The sequence below is a fragment of the Neomonachus schauinslandi genome, chromosome 15 (assembly GCF_002201575.2).
Source record: "Neomonachus schauinslandi chromosome 15, ASM220157v2, whole genome shotgun sequence".
NCBI classification, from domain to species: domain Eukaryota; kingdom Metazoa; phylum Chordata; class Mammalia; order Carnivora; family Phocidae; genus Neomonachus; species Neomonachus schauinslandi.
Window position 1 is genome coordinate 14187142 of NC_058417.1, and position 16548 is coordinate 14203689.

Sequence of the window (16548 nt, forward strand, 5' to 3'; positions counted from 1 at the left end):
GTGGCCAGTGGCCTTTCGATGTGGGGAGGGGAAGCCAGTGTCCCCAGGTGTGACCTTTGCTTTGATGGGCAGGGGGAGGGACGTGCAGGATACTGAGGAGGCTCGCAAAGGTCTTGAACAGATTTGGACACCTCAGAACTCTCAGTTCTTTCCTTGTCCTGGAGACCTCCTCGGGGCCTGTTCTCCTCAGTCTCACCTGGGGTGGGGAAAGGGAAGGCCTCTGGTCATCTAGAGGCCCCCAGGAGGGAGCCTCACACCCACCCCACCAGCTTGCTGCCTTCCTGCCCCTGCAGCCACCACCCGCCACCCTGGTTCTTGGGGAAACCAGCTTCTGCTCTTCCCCGAGAGATTACAACTGAGGGAGCCGGATGGGCCTGGTGCCCAGGGAACAGTCAGAGAAGCATTGGGGAACCTGCCCTTTCCGGCTCTGTTCACCTCCCTGCATTCTGAGGCCATTCTGGAGTTGAAAGCGTGTCAGCCAGGGGCCTCTCGGGCCTGCACAGATACCTCATCCGCCCGCTCACCGCCCCTGCCCCTCCCCACCCCAGCAGTGGGGGCCTTCGAATCTAGTGCCGAATGACTATGTCCAGATTGGTGACGATGGGTGTTGTTGCTGTTGTTTTTGTTGTTGTTTGTGAACGCTGTGATGCTGTGTGCCCGAGAGGGCAGCCGCCGCCCAGCCCTCCTTTGGGCATCTATCTCCCCTCTGAGAGCTGTCAGGACCACGTCTGTCCTCACCCTGTGGGACCGCCTGCCCCTCCCCCTCCCTAGCCCTTCCAGCCTGGGGGACGCGTGCGTGCACACACACATACACACACACACACCTTACCTCTCATGCGTGTTTTACTTTTTGATGTTAAGAGTGGCTCACTGGCTGGGAGCCTTTACCTCGGGGAGAGGGGGAGGTTGGTTCCTTGGGGGGCCAAAGAAGGGCAGGGAGTGCCTGGAGGGGAATGAGGGGTCATCATAACCCCTGCTCTCCAGGAACAGCTTCTCCCCCATCCCAGGGTTCCATCCCCATCCCCCAAAGAGGTGGCCCTTGTTTACAGTGAGGACTCGGTCACTGTGTCTCCGTTTCCTGAAATACAAACTGTAGCGACCCCAGACTGTAGAGATTTTTATGTGTTTGGATACATCTGCTGTGTGGGAAAAACAAAACAAAACCCTACAAAAACCCTAATTTTGTACATATTGTATTTTTACTATTGAACTGTATTCTAGTGGCTGTTCATGCTCCAAGACTTTAGGTATTGAGACATGAATACTATCCATGTAATAAGCACTTGCCTGGAATAAAATATAAAACTGAAATAAACCTGCACTGAAACCAGAGATGGAGCCGCCAGGCTGCAGCATCCGGGTCACTCTGTTGCAACAGGAGGCCTCCACCTCTCAGGAAGGACCTCCAGCAAGAAGCGTCGGGGGCCTTGCCTCGTTGTCCTTTGAGGGGCGCAGGTTCCTCCAGCAGCTTTGGTGCTGGTCAGTTTTAGAAGATTCGGGACCTTCTGGTTCTGATGCCAATGTTCAATCCTAAACAAGCTCTGAACTGCAGTTCTGGTCTTCCTTATGCTTTTGTAATACTTTCTACTTCCTCAAACCATTTTTACAAACACTATCTTGTTTCATCTCTTAACAGCATGGTGGAGTACATAAGCCAAGAACTAGCCCTGTTCTGGCAGGTAAGGAAACAGGTTTGAGGTGGCCAAGTGACTTGTACGCTCACACAGGTAGCCTGGGAGCCTGGGGAGCTGCAGTCAGATCTGACAACTGCAGCAGTTCCCAGCGTGTGCCACTCAGCCCTGGGGCCTGCCGCAGAGCTGGGGATCCTGAACTTGAGAAAGTTCCAATAGGAAAGGTGGGGGGACTGCCCTGGATCGGTGCACAGAACGGGGAGAGGCTTCTTGAGAGGGGATGTGCTTCTGAGGTGGTAAGTCAGGCCAGGTCATCTGGGGAGTCCATGAGGGAAAGGAACAAGAAGAGGAAGAAGTCGGAGGGCAGGATTCAAAGAACCATGTTCTAAGATGGGCCTGGAAGACCCTTGTCCTTATAACTACATCTCTCCCAGTTTAGGGGAAATCAGCCCTTTGCAGGCTGTCTCAGGAGGAAGTGGGGAGGGTGAGGAAGAGGCTTAGCTGTAGACCAGGTCGGCTGCCTCGTCCAACGCCCTGACCACACCTTCCCCACTCCCAGCCCCAGCCAGAGGAATGGACTCGGCTTCTCTTCCTGGGAGGGATTATCCTTAGGGAAGGACGTGGTGGCCACGAATGTCTTGGGGTCCCCTTCTCTGAGGAAGCGCTAACCTCAAGAAAGGCCAGACCCAGTGCCCCTCCTCTGCCAGCCCCTTCACTTGTGAGATGCTGGCTCCCTCTGCTGGCAGCTCCAGGAAGAGCGGAGTCCTTTGGCCTTAGGGAAGGCCTAGGGTTAGGAGTCTTGGCCACTGTCTGGCCCTGGGGCCAAGGATGAAGCCTCGGCCCCTGACAGTGCTGACCCAGTATCACCTGAGGGCTATTGCTAGCTCTTAAGGGTAGGCAGAAACTCCCCCAGCCCAGCTGGAGCCTGCCAGAGAGGGGTCCGTGATCAGAGTAACGAAAGTCCTGAGTAGGAATCCAGGTGCCTCCGTTTAGCAGCTCTGTGCGAGAGGGGCTTCCAGGGTTGGAGGGTCCCCGGGGGGGTGTTCCTACTTGCACTTTGTGCTCTCCTTAATCTGCCCGTGGCATTGCCCTCAGCAGACCCATCACTGTGGCTGCAGGATTCCCTCCGGTCCTGGAAGTCCAGCCGAGGGGGTAAGGAGTGCCGACGCTTGTGGGCAGAGACGGAGCAGGGGGGAGTGTGTAGAGGAGCTGGGCCACTGCCAGGCTAGTTTAGCAGGGGCCTTGGTGAACTTCTTTCAGGTGGAGTGACAGCACAGGAAATTCTGATTGTTCTAGGTAACAGGATGGGGGCGGGGGGGTTGCCTTGAGGAGCTTGTAAGGTTCCCTGGACCCAGATTTTCCCGTGTCAGCCAGTTCTGTTCCTTGGCAGCTCTGAGTTGCCCTAATGCCCAGAAAGCCCGTGTCTAGACCAGACCACATGCTGATGCTGGGGGCTGTGGCTGGAGGGCGCTCCACCTGGAGCCACTGACGATGGGGGCCGTAGTCCTCTGGGGTGGGGGATGGCAGGTGGGAACCTGCTATTATGGCTGGGCCCTTTCCATGCCTCAGCTGCTTTGATCCCTCCTGACAGTCTCCTCATGCCCCAGCCTGAAGCAGGCAGCTCGGAGTGCTCCATGGGCAGGAACCAGAGCCAGAGGGGCAGGGTTCTTCCCCACTGGCTGGAGGGCCCAGGAGGCTCCTACAGATTCCCATTCAAGCACCAGCTCATCACTGTAGCTGGTCAAGAGGGCAGGCAGGTTGGGGAAGGGATGGGACAGGGACCTAGGTCCAGAGGCCAAACAGGTCATTGGTCGGTCTGGGACAGGACCCCTGGCTCTGAGGTGAGCCCCCCCCCCCACCGAGTACTCGGGGTCTGGCTGTCACACCTGCCCCTGACCAACCCACAGCGGAGGTCCCTCTCTCCTGGAAACTTTGGTTCTGTTTTCACCAACCTTGTCTTGTGGGGCTGGCCCTCCTTACAGCTCAATTGTGGAACTTCTAGAATTTCCCAATACACAAAGTCACTCCCTGTCCAGTGCCAGCCCACAAGCAGCCCCCAGAGCCTCAGGCATTGCCAAATGCTGGGTTTATTGGTCTGTTAACACTGAAGAATATAGTTTCTGAGCCAAAAAACATACACACTCTGCTTCTCACAAAACCACTGAATCACTAAGACAGGCACACAATGGCCGCCATGCTTGGTGGCAGCCAAGGACTCATGGACAACAGGGGTAGGCAATGGGGCGGCTGGCCCCCAGACCGGCTGTGCAGTGCCCAGGACAGGGGTGGGCTGGGGAGACTGTGCTGGATGCAGAAGGGCCGCGGGGCCCTTTCCCTGCTTCTCAAATGCAGGAAGTCTCTAGACCGAAGGGACTGCTGGACAGGCCCTGGCCCCTGTGGCAGAGTGGCCTCCTCGCCCCAGGGCATAGCCCTAGCCTCAAGTGTTTAGGGGTGGAGGGGACATGGGGACGGCAGAGCAAGCAGCGTGCCTAGGAGCTAGGCCCTTCCCAGCACCCCTGGGTGAGGCTCCTCCAAGGGCACTTCCGGGTCTCGCGGCCTCTCCGCACCCTCAGCAGCACGCAGCCGGCAGAACTAGCCTTGCTTCTCACCAGGGACAAACAAGGGAGACCCAGGCATCCTCCCCTGCCCCCAGACCCAGGGACTCAGCAGGTGCCTGAGATGGGCGCCAGGCCTGTCCCTGAGAGGAGGCTATGAGAGGATTTCCCCCCTCAAGAGCCACCCTGGGATTCCTCTGCAGAGGGAAATGCCCCACCGCATTCCAGATCACCCGGCGGGCAAAAGCGTCACTTACACAGTTGTCAGGGAAGGGACTAATGCGTAAAGCGAGAGCCAGGCGGTGAGAGGGGACCCGGGCAGGTACACGTGGGTGCCCTGGGCGGGCCGGGCCAGGCTCACCGCGGCGGCCAGAGGCCGTGGCAGCGCCGCTGAGGTGGGCTGCTCCTGCACCCGTTCTGGCTGCCCCCACGGGGGCTGCACTGGGCACAGGCACGCCGCCTGCCAAGGGACTCGAAGAAGAGGTACAGCACAGAGTCCCTTGGCCCACACGACCCGCGCCGGCTGGGGCCAGGCAGCTCTAGCCCTGTTAGCTCTCCTAGGAGAGGCCGAGGCTGCAGACGACAGGGGGGCTATTCCCAGGTGTTGGAGAGGGGAGCAGAGTAGGTGTCCCCCAAGGCAGCCGCTCCCTGAGGCCAACCCGCTCCCTCCCTGCCCCTCCCCGGCCTGAGGCATCCAGGCCCCTGACTCGCCCCCTTCGCAGGGCCAGCACTGCCCGGAGTCGGATCCCAGGCTCACAAGCACTTTTTTAGGAACTCAGGTGGGCAGGCGGGGCCGGCTGGGGGTCGGGCAGTCTCAGCAGTGCTGCCCTGCACCTCTCCCTGTGCGGCCCGGGGGACCGGAGCCCAGGCCCTAGTCGGCCGCTGCTTCCCGGCCGCAGCCCTCACTTGTTTTCTATGAGCATCTGCACCTTGTGGACGAGCTCCCGGGCAATCTGCAGGATCTCCTGGGCATCGTGATGCTCAGCCCGTTCTGGGGGAAACACACAGACCCTGTGGGGTTGCTGGAGCGGGGCAGGAGTCTGGGAGGAGCCCGTGGCTGCCCACCCTACTGTTTCCACCTGCTTCCAGGGAAGGGAGCTCCTCCAACCCTGCCCAGGCCAGGAGTGGAGGCCCCCATGCCGCTGCTGGGGGCAGCCCGGATGGCCGGAGCAGCTCCTACCGTTGAAGAACTTGATGATATCGGTGAAGTCCATGTTGTTGTCCCGGATAATCTCACGGTAGGCCTCCACCAGGGCCAGGGCGATGAACAGGACAAAGTGCTCTGACGAGATGTGCCGGGCCGCCCAGATCACCTCCCACACGGCAAACACATCCTCATAGAGCAGCTCTGGGGATTGCAAGGGGCTAAGGCTGAGCCTGGCTCCCCACGGGTTTCTGGATGGAGCCAAAGGTGGAGACAGAACTCCAGGGACCCAAGTCCTGGGATTCTCCCCATTACACACAGCCTAGTCCAAGAGGAGGGTTCCGGGCCCCAGGTCAAGACCCTGCCCTTCTCCTCGGTGACTGACTCCTTGCACACCGGGCTCGGGCCGACTTCACACCGGCATTCTTGTCAGCTGGAGCAGCTCTACTTGGACAGGCTTTGCTGCTTGAGAAAATTTGGTTTGAAAACAATCCCCAAAACCACTGGCTTAGGGTGAATGTTGGCAGCACTTGGGAGTCACCGAAGGAGCTTTTAAAATTGTGGATGCCCAGGCAGCCAAGCTTCCTAAGCCTGGGGCTAGGTGGGGCCAAGGCGCTGGCGTTTCTTTTTTTTTTTTTTTTTTAAAGATTTTATATATTTATTTATTCATGAGAGACAGAGAGAGAGAGAGAGAGAGAGAGAGAGAAGCAGAGGGAGAAGCAGGCTCCCAAGGAGCAGGGAGCCCGATGCGGGACTCGATCCCAGGACTCTGGGATCATGACCTGAGCCGAAGGCAGACGCTTAACCGTCTGAGCCACCCAGGCGCCCGGCGCTGGCGTTTCTAAAAGGCTCCCCAGGCGGTTCCAAAGTGCAGTTAGGGTTAGGAATCACTGACTCTGGCCGGGAGGGATCTCCCACGCCCTGACCACTAGCCCCACCACCCAACCCACACAGCTTACCTCTTTTAAAATCCAGCAAGAACCAACGGTAACAGAAGTAAAAGTGGGTGTAGTCTCCATTCTGATGCATCAGCTCGAACAGCTCTGAGTCCAGGATCTTACAGAAGTAAAGAAAGGGAGCGGGACTGAGCTGCCGCTGCCTCTCCCGGCCGCCCTTGCACTCGACTGGGCCCCTCGGCTGCACGGGCTGCCTGACATCGCTCCCAAGCCCCTCCAGTCTCCTTGGGTGGAGGCTGCGCTCTGCTGCCCCACCCGTCTCTCTGGGAGCTACTCTTTTTGGAATTGTATCATTTTCTGGGTGTTTGATTCACTGTCAACCACACCGCTCACCAGAACTTTCATGAGCACAGTATTCACATGCTGACATTCCCCCTTGATCTGTAACATTGAAACATGGTTCTCAAATGAAAGACACTAAGCTTATACGGAAAGGGCATTGTTGGAACACTCCCTGGCCTCCTGTAGGCGATGGATGAGCCCAGTGGTGCTGGTCACGAGCCCACAGGCAGCTGCTGACCTCACCTGGATGAGGGAGCGCATGTTGGCAAAGTGGGTGTCCATGGCGCCCCCATTGGGGAAGTTCTGGCTCATCCTCTTCATGAGGTGGCTGAAACAGCTGTAGGCCAGCTGATCTGAGGGGAAACGGGAGTGAGGCTGGCAAGGCAGGTGACCCCAGGGCCTCACTTCACGGGGGGGGTCCTGTGCCCAGAGGACAGGGCTGGCTTACACCCCCACCCTTCCAGACCTAGTGGGGGTCTTCTTTTCCTTTCTCCAGCTTGCGTCAGCCCAATCCCAACAGCACTGTGGGAATGCGCTCTACCGCCCGCTCCCCCACGCCCGGGCTCGGTCCCTCACCGTTGTCTAGGATGACCAGGAGAGGTGCCAGCAGGTCGCACATGCCCTGCACATAACCCACGTCCAGGTGCTCCCACACGTAGCTGAAATGTCGGTACACGGTCACTACGGGGGAATCCCTGGGGCGATCGTCCCTAGAGTAGCCTGCCACCCAGAAGTCAGCCTTTCCATGACGCTGAAATACTGGGAGGACCGTGGTCAACAGCCCACGACCTCTGTCCTCAAGGCCCTCAGGGGAAGAGACGATGAACCGGCTGGGGCGAGGGCAATCGGCTAGGCTTCCTGGAGGAGTCTGGCTGACGCTGCGATGTGACAGACCTCGAAGAAGGAAGAGGGGTGGGGTGGGGGGCACGGCAGGGAAGGCGTTCCAGGCAGAGAGCGCCGAGTGGGATTTGGTGCGAGGGAGAGGAGCAGGGCCCCTGCCTCCCGCCCTGAACCCCGCCCCAGAGTAGCACCTGCACATGATGTCTCTGAGCCTCTCGAGGTTGGGGGGCGTGAAGTACCAGTAATTGCGGTCACAGCGCTGCACATCCTTGTCTATGCGGTGCAGATTTAAGGCCATAGTATCCAGTAATTCTATCTGAAAAAGTGGGGGGCCCTCAGGAGTGAGTGGGGGCTGGCAGGGATGCCTATATAACCAAGGGACTCTGAGAACAGAGCCCTCCGGGGATGCTGAGGGATGGGCCCAGTGCCCCCTACAGGACGGTCAGGGCGCCTCCCCCCACCTGCCACCCACCAGCCCCCGTCCGCAAGCCTTGGGGTGCCAGAAGGGCCTCTGGGGCTGGACAGTGCCCGGGGAACGTCCACGTACGGTGTAGGCAGCAGTGCACACGGCCACCAGCTCGGCCCCTGCCTCCAGCTCGCTGGCCCGCGAGGCCTTGTGTGGGCTGGCATCCCGGGGCTCGGAGAAAGCGCTGGCCGCTGGGACCAGCCCGCTGGAGCCTTCCTCCCCACCGCCATCCTCCTCCTCGAAGCCCATGCTCTGCCCCTCATCTATGCTCGACTGGATGCCCGAGGTCACAGAGTAATTTCGAGAGGACGGCAGTCCCGAGTCAGGGGAGTCAAACTCCACGGACTGCTGCCGTCCCGCCACGGCGGTGCCCGGGGGCCCCGCTCCCAGCTCCTGCTCAGGCTCGGGTCTGCAATCTTCAGTGCCCGGGGGCTCTGGGGGCTCCAGGTCATCCACAGAGATAAATACCTGGTGGGGGTGAAGAGATGGTGGGTCTCACAGCCCTCCTCCAGCCCCTTCCCTCGGCTTGCTGTCTCCTTCCTGGGGTCCGAAGCAGGCCGCGTCACGGCCTCCACACTGCACCCCCACCGGCTTGCCAAGCCTCCCCTTCTGACCCACACAGACAGCTGGAGAGCCATCAGGCTCCGGGCAAACAGGACAACACCATCTTTAGCCCTATCCAGGCCCCCACCCCCACCCCAGCCCAGCCTCTCTCTGGGGCCAGAGAAAACGCGGGAAGCACTCCAGGATTCCCGTGGCGGCCGCAGGGAAGGGCAACCGGAGGCTCAGACACTGGATGGCCAACGTGAGCCATGTGTAGTTCTACAAACACCCGAAGTCACAAGGCTGCCTCAGGGCAGGAGAGTGGCGCACGACCGAAGGCCGCCACGAGCCCTGGTGAGGCTGCTAAGGCAGCCCGGCGGGCGGCAGGCTGGAGGTGTGAGGAGAACAAGTTCTTCCTATGTTCAGTACTGGCTGTTTAGCAGGAAAGACAGGAAACTTCTGCAGCAATTGCCTAATCAGTTACAGGAGCTTCCACAAGCTCAGGAAGGGGGGTAAGAAGGGAAAGGTAACCTATTCTAGATTTAAAACAGCCTGCCACTGTGGACAAGTCCTAGGGAAAAGAAAAGAGACACATGCAGATTGTTCTGTTTTTCTATTTGGACTACATAGGGAAAGGAATGCTAAAAGCCGTTTTCATTTTGGCGAGAAGCATGAAGCGCTGGGTTAGCATCAGGTAAGGTAGCACCGAGCCTCACGTCGGTGGCAGCAAGGAAAGCTACTGCTGCTCGTGGGCTAAGCAGCGGGGGCGCTGGTATGGACTCAGGACGGCACAAAACCCAAAGCCAGAGAGAGGGAGCACGTTCACGAGTAGGGGAGTAAGAACAAGGCAGGTGGGAAGGAGCACAAGGAATTCCCTTGGTAGTTAAGTCTTGTTCCAGCTTCAGTTCTCTGTTAGTGTAAGGATTTAGTAAAGTAACAAGAATAGACGTTATCTAGAGAGACAATTTTAAAGAAAAAAACATACAAGTTAATAAAAGAATATCCTTAAAACAGAAACTTCTTATCGTTTCTGGTTTGGCCCCGCAGCCGTGGTCTGGGACTCGCTGTTCATCTAAAGGCCAGGGTGATGCCGGAGGGACTACATAGGCTCTCAACTAGTGTATCAGTTCCATGTGGGGAGGGAGGACACCACGGTGAGAGGGGGATCCTGCCAGTAGGCGCCGACGGGGCCCTCTGAGTGCTGTCCTGGTCTCTGACCAGCAGCTCTCGGTGAAACCTCCACGGTCAGAGGATAGCAGAGCTGAGAGGGACACCAGGGCCCAGAGAAAAGAAGTCACCCATCTTACTGGCCGTGGACCTGGGACTCCAACCCTGGGCTGTCTGTTTCTAGCCTTGAGAGACCTCTCCCTGTAGGAAGGAGCGCCTCCCTAGATCCTGATACATCCTTCTTTCCCTGCTTGTCCATTAAACCAGAACACAGTGTACTATCTCATTTCATTCCTGCGACACTCAGAGACGGGGGCGGCAGGGGGGCCATCATTGGGCTTCTCAGCAGAAGAAAATGAGACACAGACACATTAAGCCATATTCTCCCAGTGACTCCTACTAGAGTTCGGGCTGCTGCTCAGGACTCTGCTTTACTCCTATAAAACGCTGGTGGCCCCTGCCCCCGGCTCCCCCAGGTCCCGTCAGGCTCACGTCATTGCTGATGGTGGAATCTCGGTGGACGAGGCGCTGCACATGGCTGTCGATGCTGCTGCCCGAGGAGAACTTGGTGAATGGGGCCGGCTGAGCCTCCCGCTCCCGCTGCCTCACCACTGCCTCGCAGGCCTTCCACTCCGCCAGCACCCGCTTGTACCTTGCTGCCACTGCCGAGTCCGCCTGTCTCAGAGCACACCGTGACCATGGAGTGGGGGACCCCGGGGCCCAGCGGGGGGGGGCGGCACGGTGGGGCTGCCCTGCTAATGCCTTCCTCCGCCGTTTCCTTCCGGCTGGGGCGGCGCCGGGGCTGCAGAGGCCCCTTCCTGGGGTCCCTAGGCCCAGCTCCCCAGCTCCCTGCCCCATGGGAGTACGGTCCCCTTACCTGCTCCATCTCTTTCTTGCTCATGCCAAACTTGTAGTGGCCAAGCAGAAAGGGCCAGACGTCCTTACGGATCTCATGCTCCACGCCTCCATAGTAAACTTGCCGTAGCAGCTCCAACTCCTTGTAGTTCTGAGGGACCCCGGAAGTAAAGACCATATAGCCCCCACGGTCACCGCAGCCCAGCTGGGCGACCCCATCAGCATCCCTCCCATGGAGTGCTGGGGCTGGGGACAATGATTCCGTCACTCCGCCGAAGCCCAGGCAAACCCTGCTTTGGGATGGGCACGGCCTCCCTGCCCCAGATTACAGCTGGATGAGATCCAGTTCAACCTCCTTCCCTTCCAGGATTGGCAACGGAGCCCAGAGAGATGCAGAGATTTGCCCAAGGTTTCAGAATAATGTGGACGCACACTAGAACCAGCCCAGCCCCCTTCCCGTGGAAACCCACAGACCCAGCTGTCTGAGATTCTACCATGACCCGGGCCACCCCAAGGCCATCAGTCCCGACCTCTATGACATTCTACTTGAATCCCATCTGGTGTAGGAGAGCTGCTCCGGGGGCAGGCTGCCCCTTACTCGCTGCTGCTCCCCCGCGTCCCACCAGCCCCTTGACCCAGCCTCCGGCCCTGGCTCCCCCGAGTGTGCACCTTTTCATCCTTCTGATACTTGCTCCACACATCCTTGGTGAGGCCCCCTGAGGCCCCCGGAGGCCGGGCAGGACGGATGATGTGGTGACGCACCAGCGCTGACAGATGGGTCCGCACCGTGGACAGGTGGCGGCAGTAGGCCAGCCCTGTGGGGGGCAGGGGGAACCAGGACCCAGAGCAATGGTACCTCCCCCAGCTCCCACCCCTCTCGGCCCCACCCACCCTACACTCACAGCCATAGAAGGCCCGGGACACAATCTGCCTCTTCATGCTCTCACACAGCAACCTGAGGGGCAACCTGTGGAAATAACCTGGCTCAGAGGGGAGGGGCTATGGCCCCTCTGGTGGGAGGAGGTTGAGAGAGAAGGACATTCTGGCCTGGGGGCAGGTAAGGTGCCCGGGCGGTGTGAGCAGGATCCACAGCCCCGCAGCACCTCTGCGGGCTCCCTGTGTCTGTCAGTCACCCTGAGTAGACCTGCTGGGGACCTAACCCGGCCCCCAACCACCCAAGGGACTTTGGGCAACTAACTTCACTTCATGTTAGTGAATCTTGGTTTCCTCATGTGAAAATGGAGAGAACCATCTCAGGGTCACGAGGAGTAGCAGGCCAAAAATGAAGTTAAGAGGTAAAAGAGAAGAGCCCTGTCATCAGGCGCTGGCTAGGACCCTCACACCAGTGCCGTTCATACACCATTCCTGGCACACGGCAGATGCCCAGACACCTGGTGTGTGTCCTCACATGTATAGCCTGAGGGCAGCGTCCGTGTCCACACTGGGAAGGAGAGCTCCCGCGTACTGAGTACCTACTATGTGCTGGGCACAGCTCTGGGCGCTCACTGAGTCACACACCTCATTTAGTCCTCACCAGTACCTTAGGAAGCAGGTGGTATTATTCCCATTTTACAGATGAGGAAACTGAGCCTCAGAAACATAGAGGCTCACAGAGACTCAGTAACTTGTCAAAGTCACATAGGTAGCAGAAGGGAAATTGAACCCAGGTCTGTCCAACTTGAGGCCACCCTGTCAGACAAGTGCCACAGACCCTCAGGGCAGAACGCGCACAGGCAGACCCAGGCGCAGGGAGCTGGTGTTCTGGGCCCTGCCCACTCACCGGTCGGGGACACAGCTGCAGCGGCTGGGGGTGGCATATGGGGAGCTGCGGGTAGAGCAGAAGAGGCAGGAGGAGCCCTGGCTGCACAGGGACTCCAGGTGCCAGGCTGGCAGGCTGGGCCCAAAGCCCTGCATTTCGATCATGTCACCAGCATCTGAGGACAGGAAGGGGGCCATGGTCAGGGCCTGGCAGGCCTCCGCCCCACAAGCACCTGTAGCATGCCCACCTCTGTGCCCAGAGCTGCAGCATGAAGTTACCCACTGGTAGCAAACCACCAAGGTGGCACCTGCCTGGTCCAGAGCCCAGAGATGGAAATGGTGGAAAGAGAGGCTGCCTGACACGTCCCACCCTCCAGCTAGTCTTTCTGCATGTGATAAAATACTTGGACTGAGTTGTGGATACTTGTGTCTATTCTCTCCATCTTGCTATCAGCAATGGAAGGAGCACTTGCTTTTCTAGAGGGAGGAGGAAGAAAGAACAACAAAAGCCTAAGCTCTCTAAAACGCCGCCAGCTGGCTTGGCCCTCGATGGTGCAGCCTGGTCCTCCTGGACAGACTCTGACATGGGCAGGAAGGTGCCTGGTATGCTGCAATGCTTTGAACCTCTCCACATCAGGAGTCTCCACTGTTCAACGCTCCTGAGGATCCCAGAGCCACTTGTCCCGGTCGTCAGACCTTGCCCCTCTGAGGGTTCTAGACCCTGTCACAGGTTAAGGAGGAGCAGTGCTCCCCGACCCAGCCCAGGTGCCCTTGCTGCCAACTCACATGGGTTCTTCCTGAGTTCTCCATCCTCACCCTGCCTGACTGCATTTAGCATGGTGGTCTCCTCCAACCCCACAGGTGAGCTGGCAGGAAGGGCAAAAGTCCCAGTGCTGTCAGGCCACTGTGGGGGCGGTGCTGGGCACCTCGCTCCCCCACCCAGAAGGAGGTGCCCGCTGCAGCCTCAGAAGATGCCTCCTCGGACACACCTACCCCACCAGTGGATGGAGCCTTCTCAACCAGCCCAGCTGGTCTGAGTCAGAATTCGAGACCCTTGAGAGTTCCTAGGACCCAAGTGGAGCAGGACACTGCCCACAGGGGACTCTGGCAGGTCCAGTGAGTCACAAAGACGAAGCAAAGTAAGGGCAGAAAGCGTAAGGACCAGGAGATGACACCAGGAGGGAAGGGGAGAGCAGAGAAGAGGGAAGAAGAAGGAATGAGAGCTGTATGTGTGAAGAAGAGGCTTTTCTCAAACAGCATTTTGTCGTACAAATCATAGCCTGGGCCCTGGCTTGCTAGGAGTCTGAAGCAGACCTGGGCCCGGTTTTTGTCAGAGCCAGGCTCCAGCTCTGGATGTGCCTTGGTGGGGAGGGCTGAGCTGAGCCCCCTCCAGTCCCCTCAGGGGATGCCCTTTCTTGGCCTGAGACGCTCTTTCTCAGACCCACAGCTGGGGTTTTTGTAGGTATCTGGCCCTTCAGCTCCACCAGGAGGCAAATTAAGGGAACATACGTGGTGTGGAGGGGCTGCGGCTCTGGGAGTGAGGAGTTGCAAGCCATGCCCAAAACTGGGAAGAGGGAGGGGACAAATGCAGGTGGGGTGGGGCAGGAGCCCAGCTCATGCCCCTGCAACAGGCAGGAGAGAGGCCAGTCATGGGAGGGGGGTTTGGGAACAGGCCCAGCCAGGCAGGCAGCAGGCAACAGGCGGGCAGGCGGGGGGGTGGGGGGGGAGGGGGTATGACAGGTGCAGAGGATGAACGGTGGGCACATAGGGAAACAAGCTCACGCCCAGAAAGTAGGGCCCAACTGAGGCAAGACTCCTGGGTCAATGCTCTTCACCTTAATTCTCCAGGAAGGAGCTGAGCCAGCCAGCATTGAACACTGCATCTCTGAATTAACCCAGTGCAGACAGCTGGAGCTCTGGAGTGACTGGGTGAGGGGCAGCAGGCTGGACATGGGGGGAGTCGGGGGGATCTGCTGGGCCAGCTTTGACTCTGACTCTCTCCTCTGAGCATGAGGAAAGTTTGAAGCAAAAATGATCAGGGTGGTTGAACCCCACAGCCCCTAAGACTCCGAGTGAAAGGTGCCTGGCCTGGAGCAGAATTAGAGTGAACAGCATCTCTGCTCTGTGGGGAGGTAGCAGGAAAAGGAGGAGAGGTGGGGGGAGGGAGAGGAGAGTCTGGACACCCGCCACTTGATTCACATGCACAAGTCAAGCATGTGGCAGGCCTGAAAAGCAACGGCTAGTAGAACGGACTCAACAGTGTTGTCATTATGGACTGGGGTGGAGGTGGGGGCTCCCACATCAAATCCCCAACCACCTGCCAATTCTCCTCTCAGGTCTCCTCTCCTTTCCCCAAGTACTGGGGGCCCAGGAGCTGTATATTGGGTTGGTCAGGTTCCCGAGTTCCCCGAGTGGAAGCCCACATAAGCCCCGAGGCCTCTGGACTCCATGGGCACGGGGGCTTCTCTGACCCTGGAGGCCTCGGCCCTAAGACTAGTCGGGGGTTGGGCTTCCTAGTGCCAAGTCTGCCAAGACAGGGGCTCTGTTGGGACCCCCAGCCTCCAGCCTGATATCAGTTCATGCAGTAAGAAAGGGATCCCTGTCCTTCCTGACTCAGCCTTCCTACACTGCTCCAAGTCCCTTAACCTGTAAATAAGCATCAGTCCCGAGCCCAGGTTTGCAAGGAGTCAGACGGCGGGCTGTGTGCAGACAAATTCAGAAGTGAGGCTCCCCTGGACTCCCGCCCAAGGGGGCCTGTGGGTCCTGCCAGGAGGGCTACAAGGGAGGCAAGGCACAAGGGCAGGCATGTGGTAGGTGGCGGCAGCTGCTAGGGCTGTGCTGAGGGTGTGCTAGATGTGTGCTAGGCCACAGACTTAGTTTCCCAGGGAGTGGGCGGGGCAGGGGACCTCATTGCTGATTTGGTGGCTGGGCTAAGGAACTGGGCTGTTTGGCAGAAGTTTGTGGAAGCGTAAGGGGAGTGTCACATATTCTTAGATACCCTCTGTAGGGGCAGGAAAAGGGGAGAAGAAATTAATTCTGTGGCATGGGAATGGGTGGGGACAGGGAAGTTCCCTTAAGCTCCAAGAAAGCTGGCTCCAGCCCCTTCATAACCAATTTTCCCTTGAGCATCTGGCCTAGACTTCTCAGGTCCCCTGGCCGATCACTCTCTATAAAGAGTAGGGTTCTCCTCCTCTACCAACCTATCTCTGTGCTAAGAAGGATGGGTGGTGGACAGAGGGACCAATGTGGAGGAACTCGGCACTGTGCCGGGTCATTTACAGTGAAGGGACCTCCTCTGTAATCATGGACTCTGAGGTCTGCGAGGGTGGGAAACACCTGTTTTAGACCTCCAGCACATTTATTTCTAGATATCAATCTCCAGGCAGTACCTGCTAGAGCCGTCAGCCCTGCTGAGTAAACCCAGCCCTGGGTCTCTTTCCATGGTGGCTCCAACACCTCACCTGAGCCACAGGACTCATTCGTGTGAGCTGTCCAGCCCCCATCCCTGCCCGGAGGGGCCTGAACCTCTATCCTGTTTCTGTTAAGTCAGAAGTCAGAGGTCCAGGGCCGGGAGGCCAGTCTTCCCAGCCAGCAGGGGAGAAAGAAAGAGACAATGCCGCAGCTTGGCCAGCACGGCCCCCAGGAGTGGGTGTAGTGCTTGGAAAGACACTCGAGGTTCCCCAGAGGCGACCAGATAGTCACATCTTCCTACCAGAGGATCCTCACTCTCAGGCATGAAGCCCTCTCCCTTCCAGACTCACTGGGGAGCCCCGAGCCCCCTGCTCTTTGTACCATCCCCTCTTCTTGCCAGCGCCTCTTTCCGCCCTCCCTGACCTGCCTCCTGATGGGGGACCACCCCAGTCCCATAATGCCAACACTGCCGTCCGAGCCCCTGCGGTGGGTGGCAGGTGGGCCAGGGGATGGGGCGGGGCAGGGGCGGGGCAGGGATAAAAACCTTTCATCGGATTGGGAGCTGTGAGGTTCCGCGAGCAGATCATTGAGAGCATCGCGTGCAGTTTATCCTCCTCTTCCTCATCATCGTCCACCGAGGCCGCGCGGCTGGCCGCTAGGTGGTGGTAGTTAATAGTGACTGCTCAAAGAGAACAGCGAGAGAGGCAGAGGCATGAGGACCTGGTCCTGGCAGGAGGCACCAGACTCCCTCCTTACAAGGAGGGGACCAGGGTCTGGGTCGCCTCAAACCTGCTGGGCACTGAGAACGGGCTTGGGGGACCGAGAGCTGTCTGGATGATTTACGGGGGAGAGTGTGGAAGAGAGTGAGGGGAAGACGGCAGCTCCAGAGCTCCCCTGGAGGAGGCCCTGTCCAGGAAGAGCAGCAGACGGAGAGCTGACT

The 16548-nt window shown here is 58.8% G+C and overlaps 1 protein-coding gene across 7 annotated transcripts in view; it reads right to left on the reverse strand.

Moving 5' to 3' along the window:
• Window positions 1-3701: 3701 nt before the first annotated feature.
• The window catches only part of SGSM2 (small G protein signaling modulator 2), a 34132-nt gene continuing 21285 nt past the window's right edge, over window positions 3702-16548 (reverse strand). For 3 of the 7 annotated variants that reach the window (XM_044921436.1, XM_044921435.1, XM_044921439.1), the window contains 12 exons: window positions 16153-16287; window positions 12220-12373; window positions 11342-11406; window positions 11109-11254; window positions 10462-10590; window positions 10077-10259; window positions 7956-8342; window positions 7145-7724; window positions 6812-6921; window positions 6290-6386; window positions 5367-5534; window positions 3702-5177 (listed from right to left, as the gene is read on the reverse strand). In XM_044921436.1, coding sequence (XP_044777371.1) covers window positions 5089-5177; window positions 5367-5534; window positions 6290-6386; window positions 6812-6921; window positions 7145-7724; window positions 7956-8342; window positions 10077-10259; window positions 10462-10590; window positions 11109-11254; window positions 11342-11406; window positions 12220-12373; window positions 16153-16287 — 2243 coding nt within the window. In that variant the 3' untranslated portion in view covers window positions 3702-5088. Of the gene's footprint in view, window positions 5178-5366; window positions 5582-6289; window positions 6387-6811; window positions 6922-7144; window positions 7725-7955; window positions 8343-10076; window positions 10260-10461; window positions 10591-11108; window positions 11255-11341; window positions 11407-12219; window positions 12374-16152; window positions 16288-16548 lie in introns of those variants that run through there. The other 4 variants (XM_044921438.1, XM_021703998.2, XM_021703995.1 and 1 more) reach the window with 4 other exon arrangements.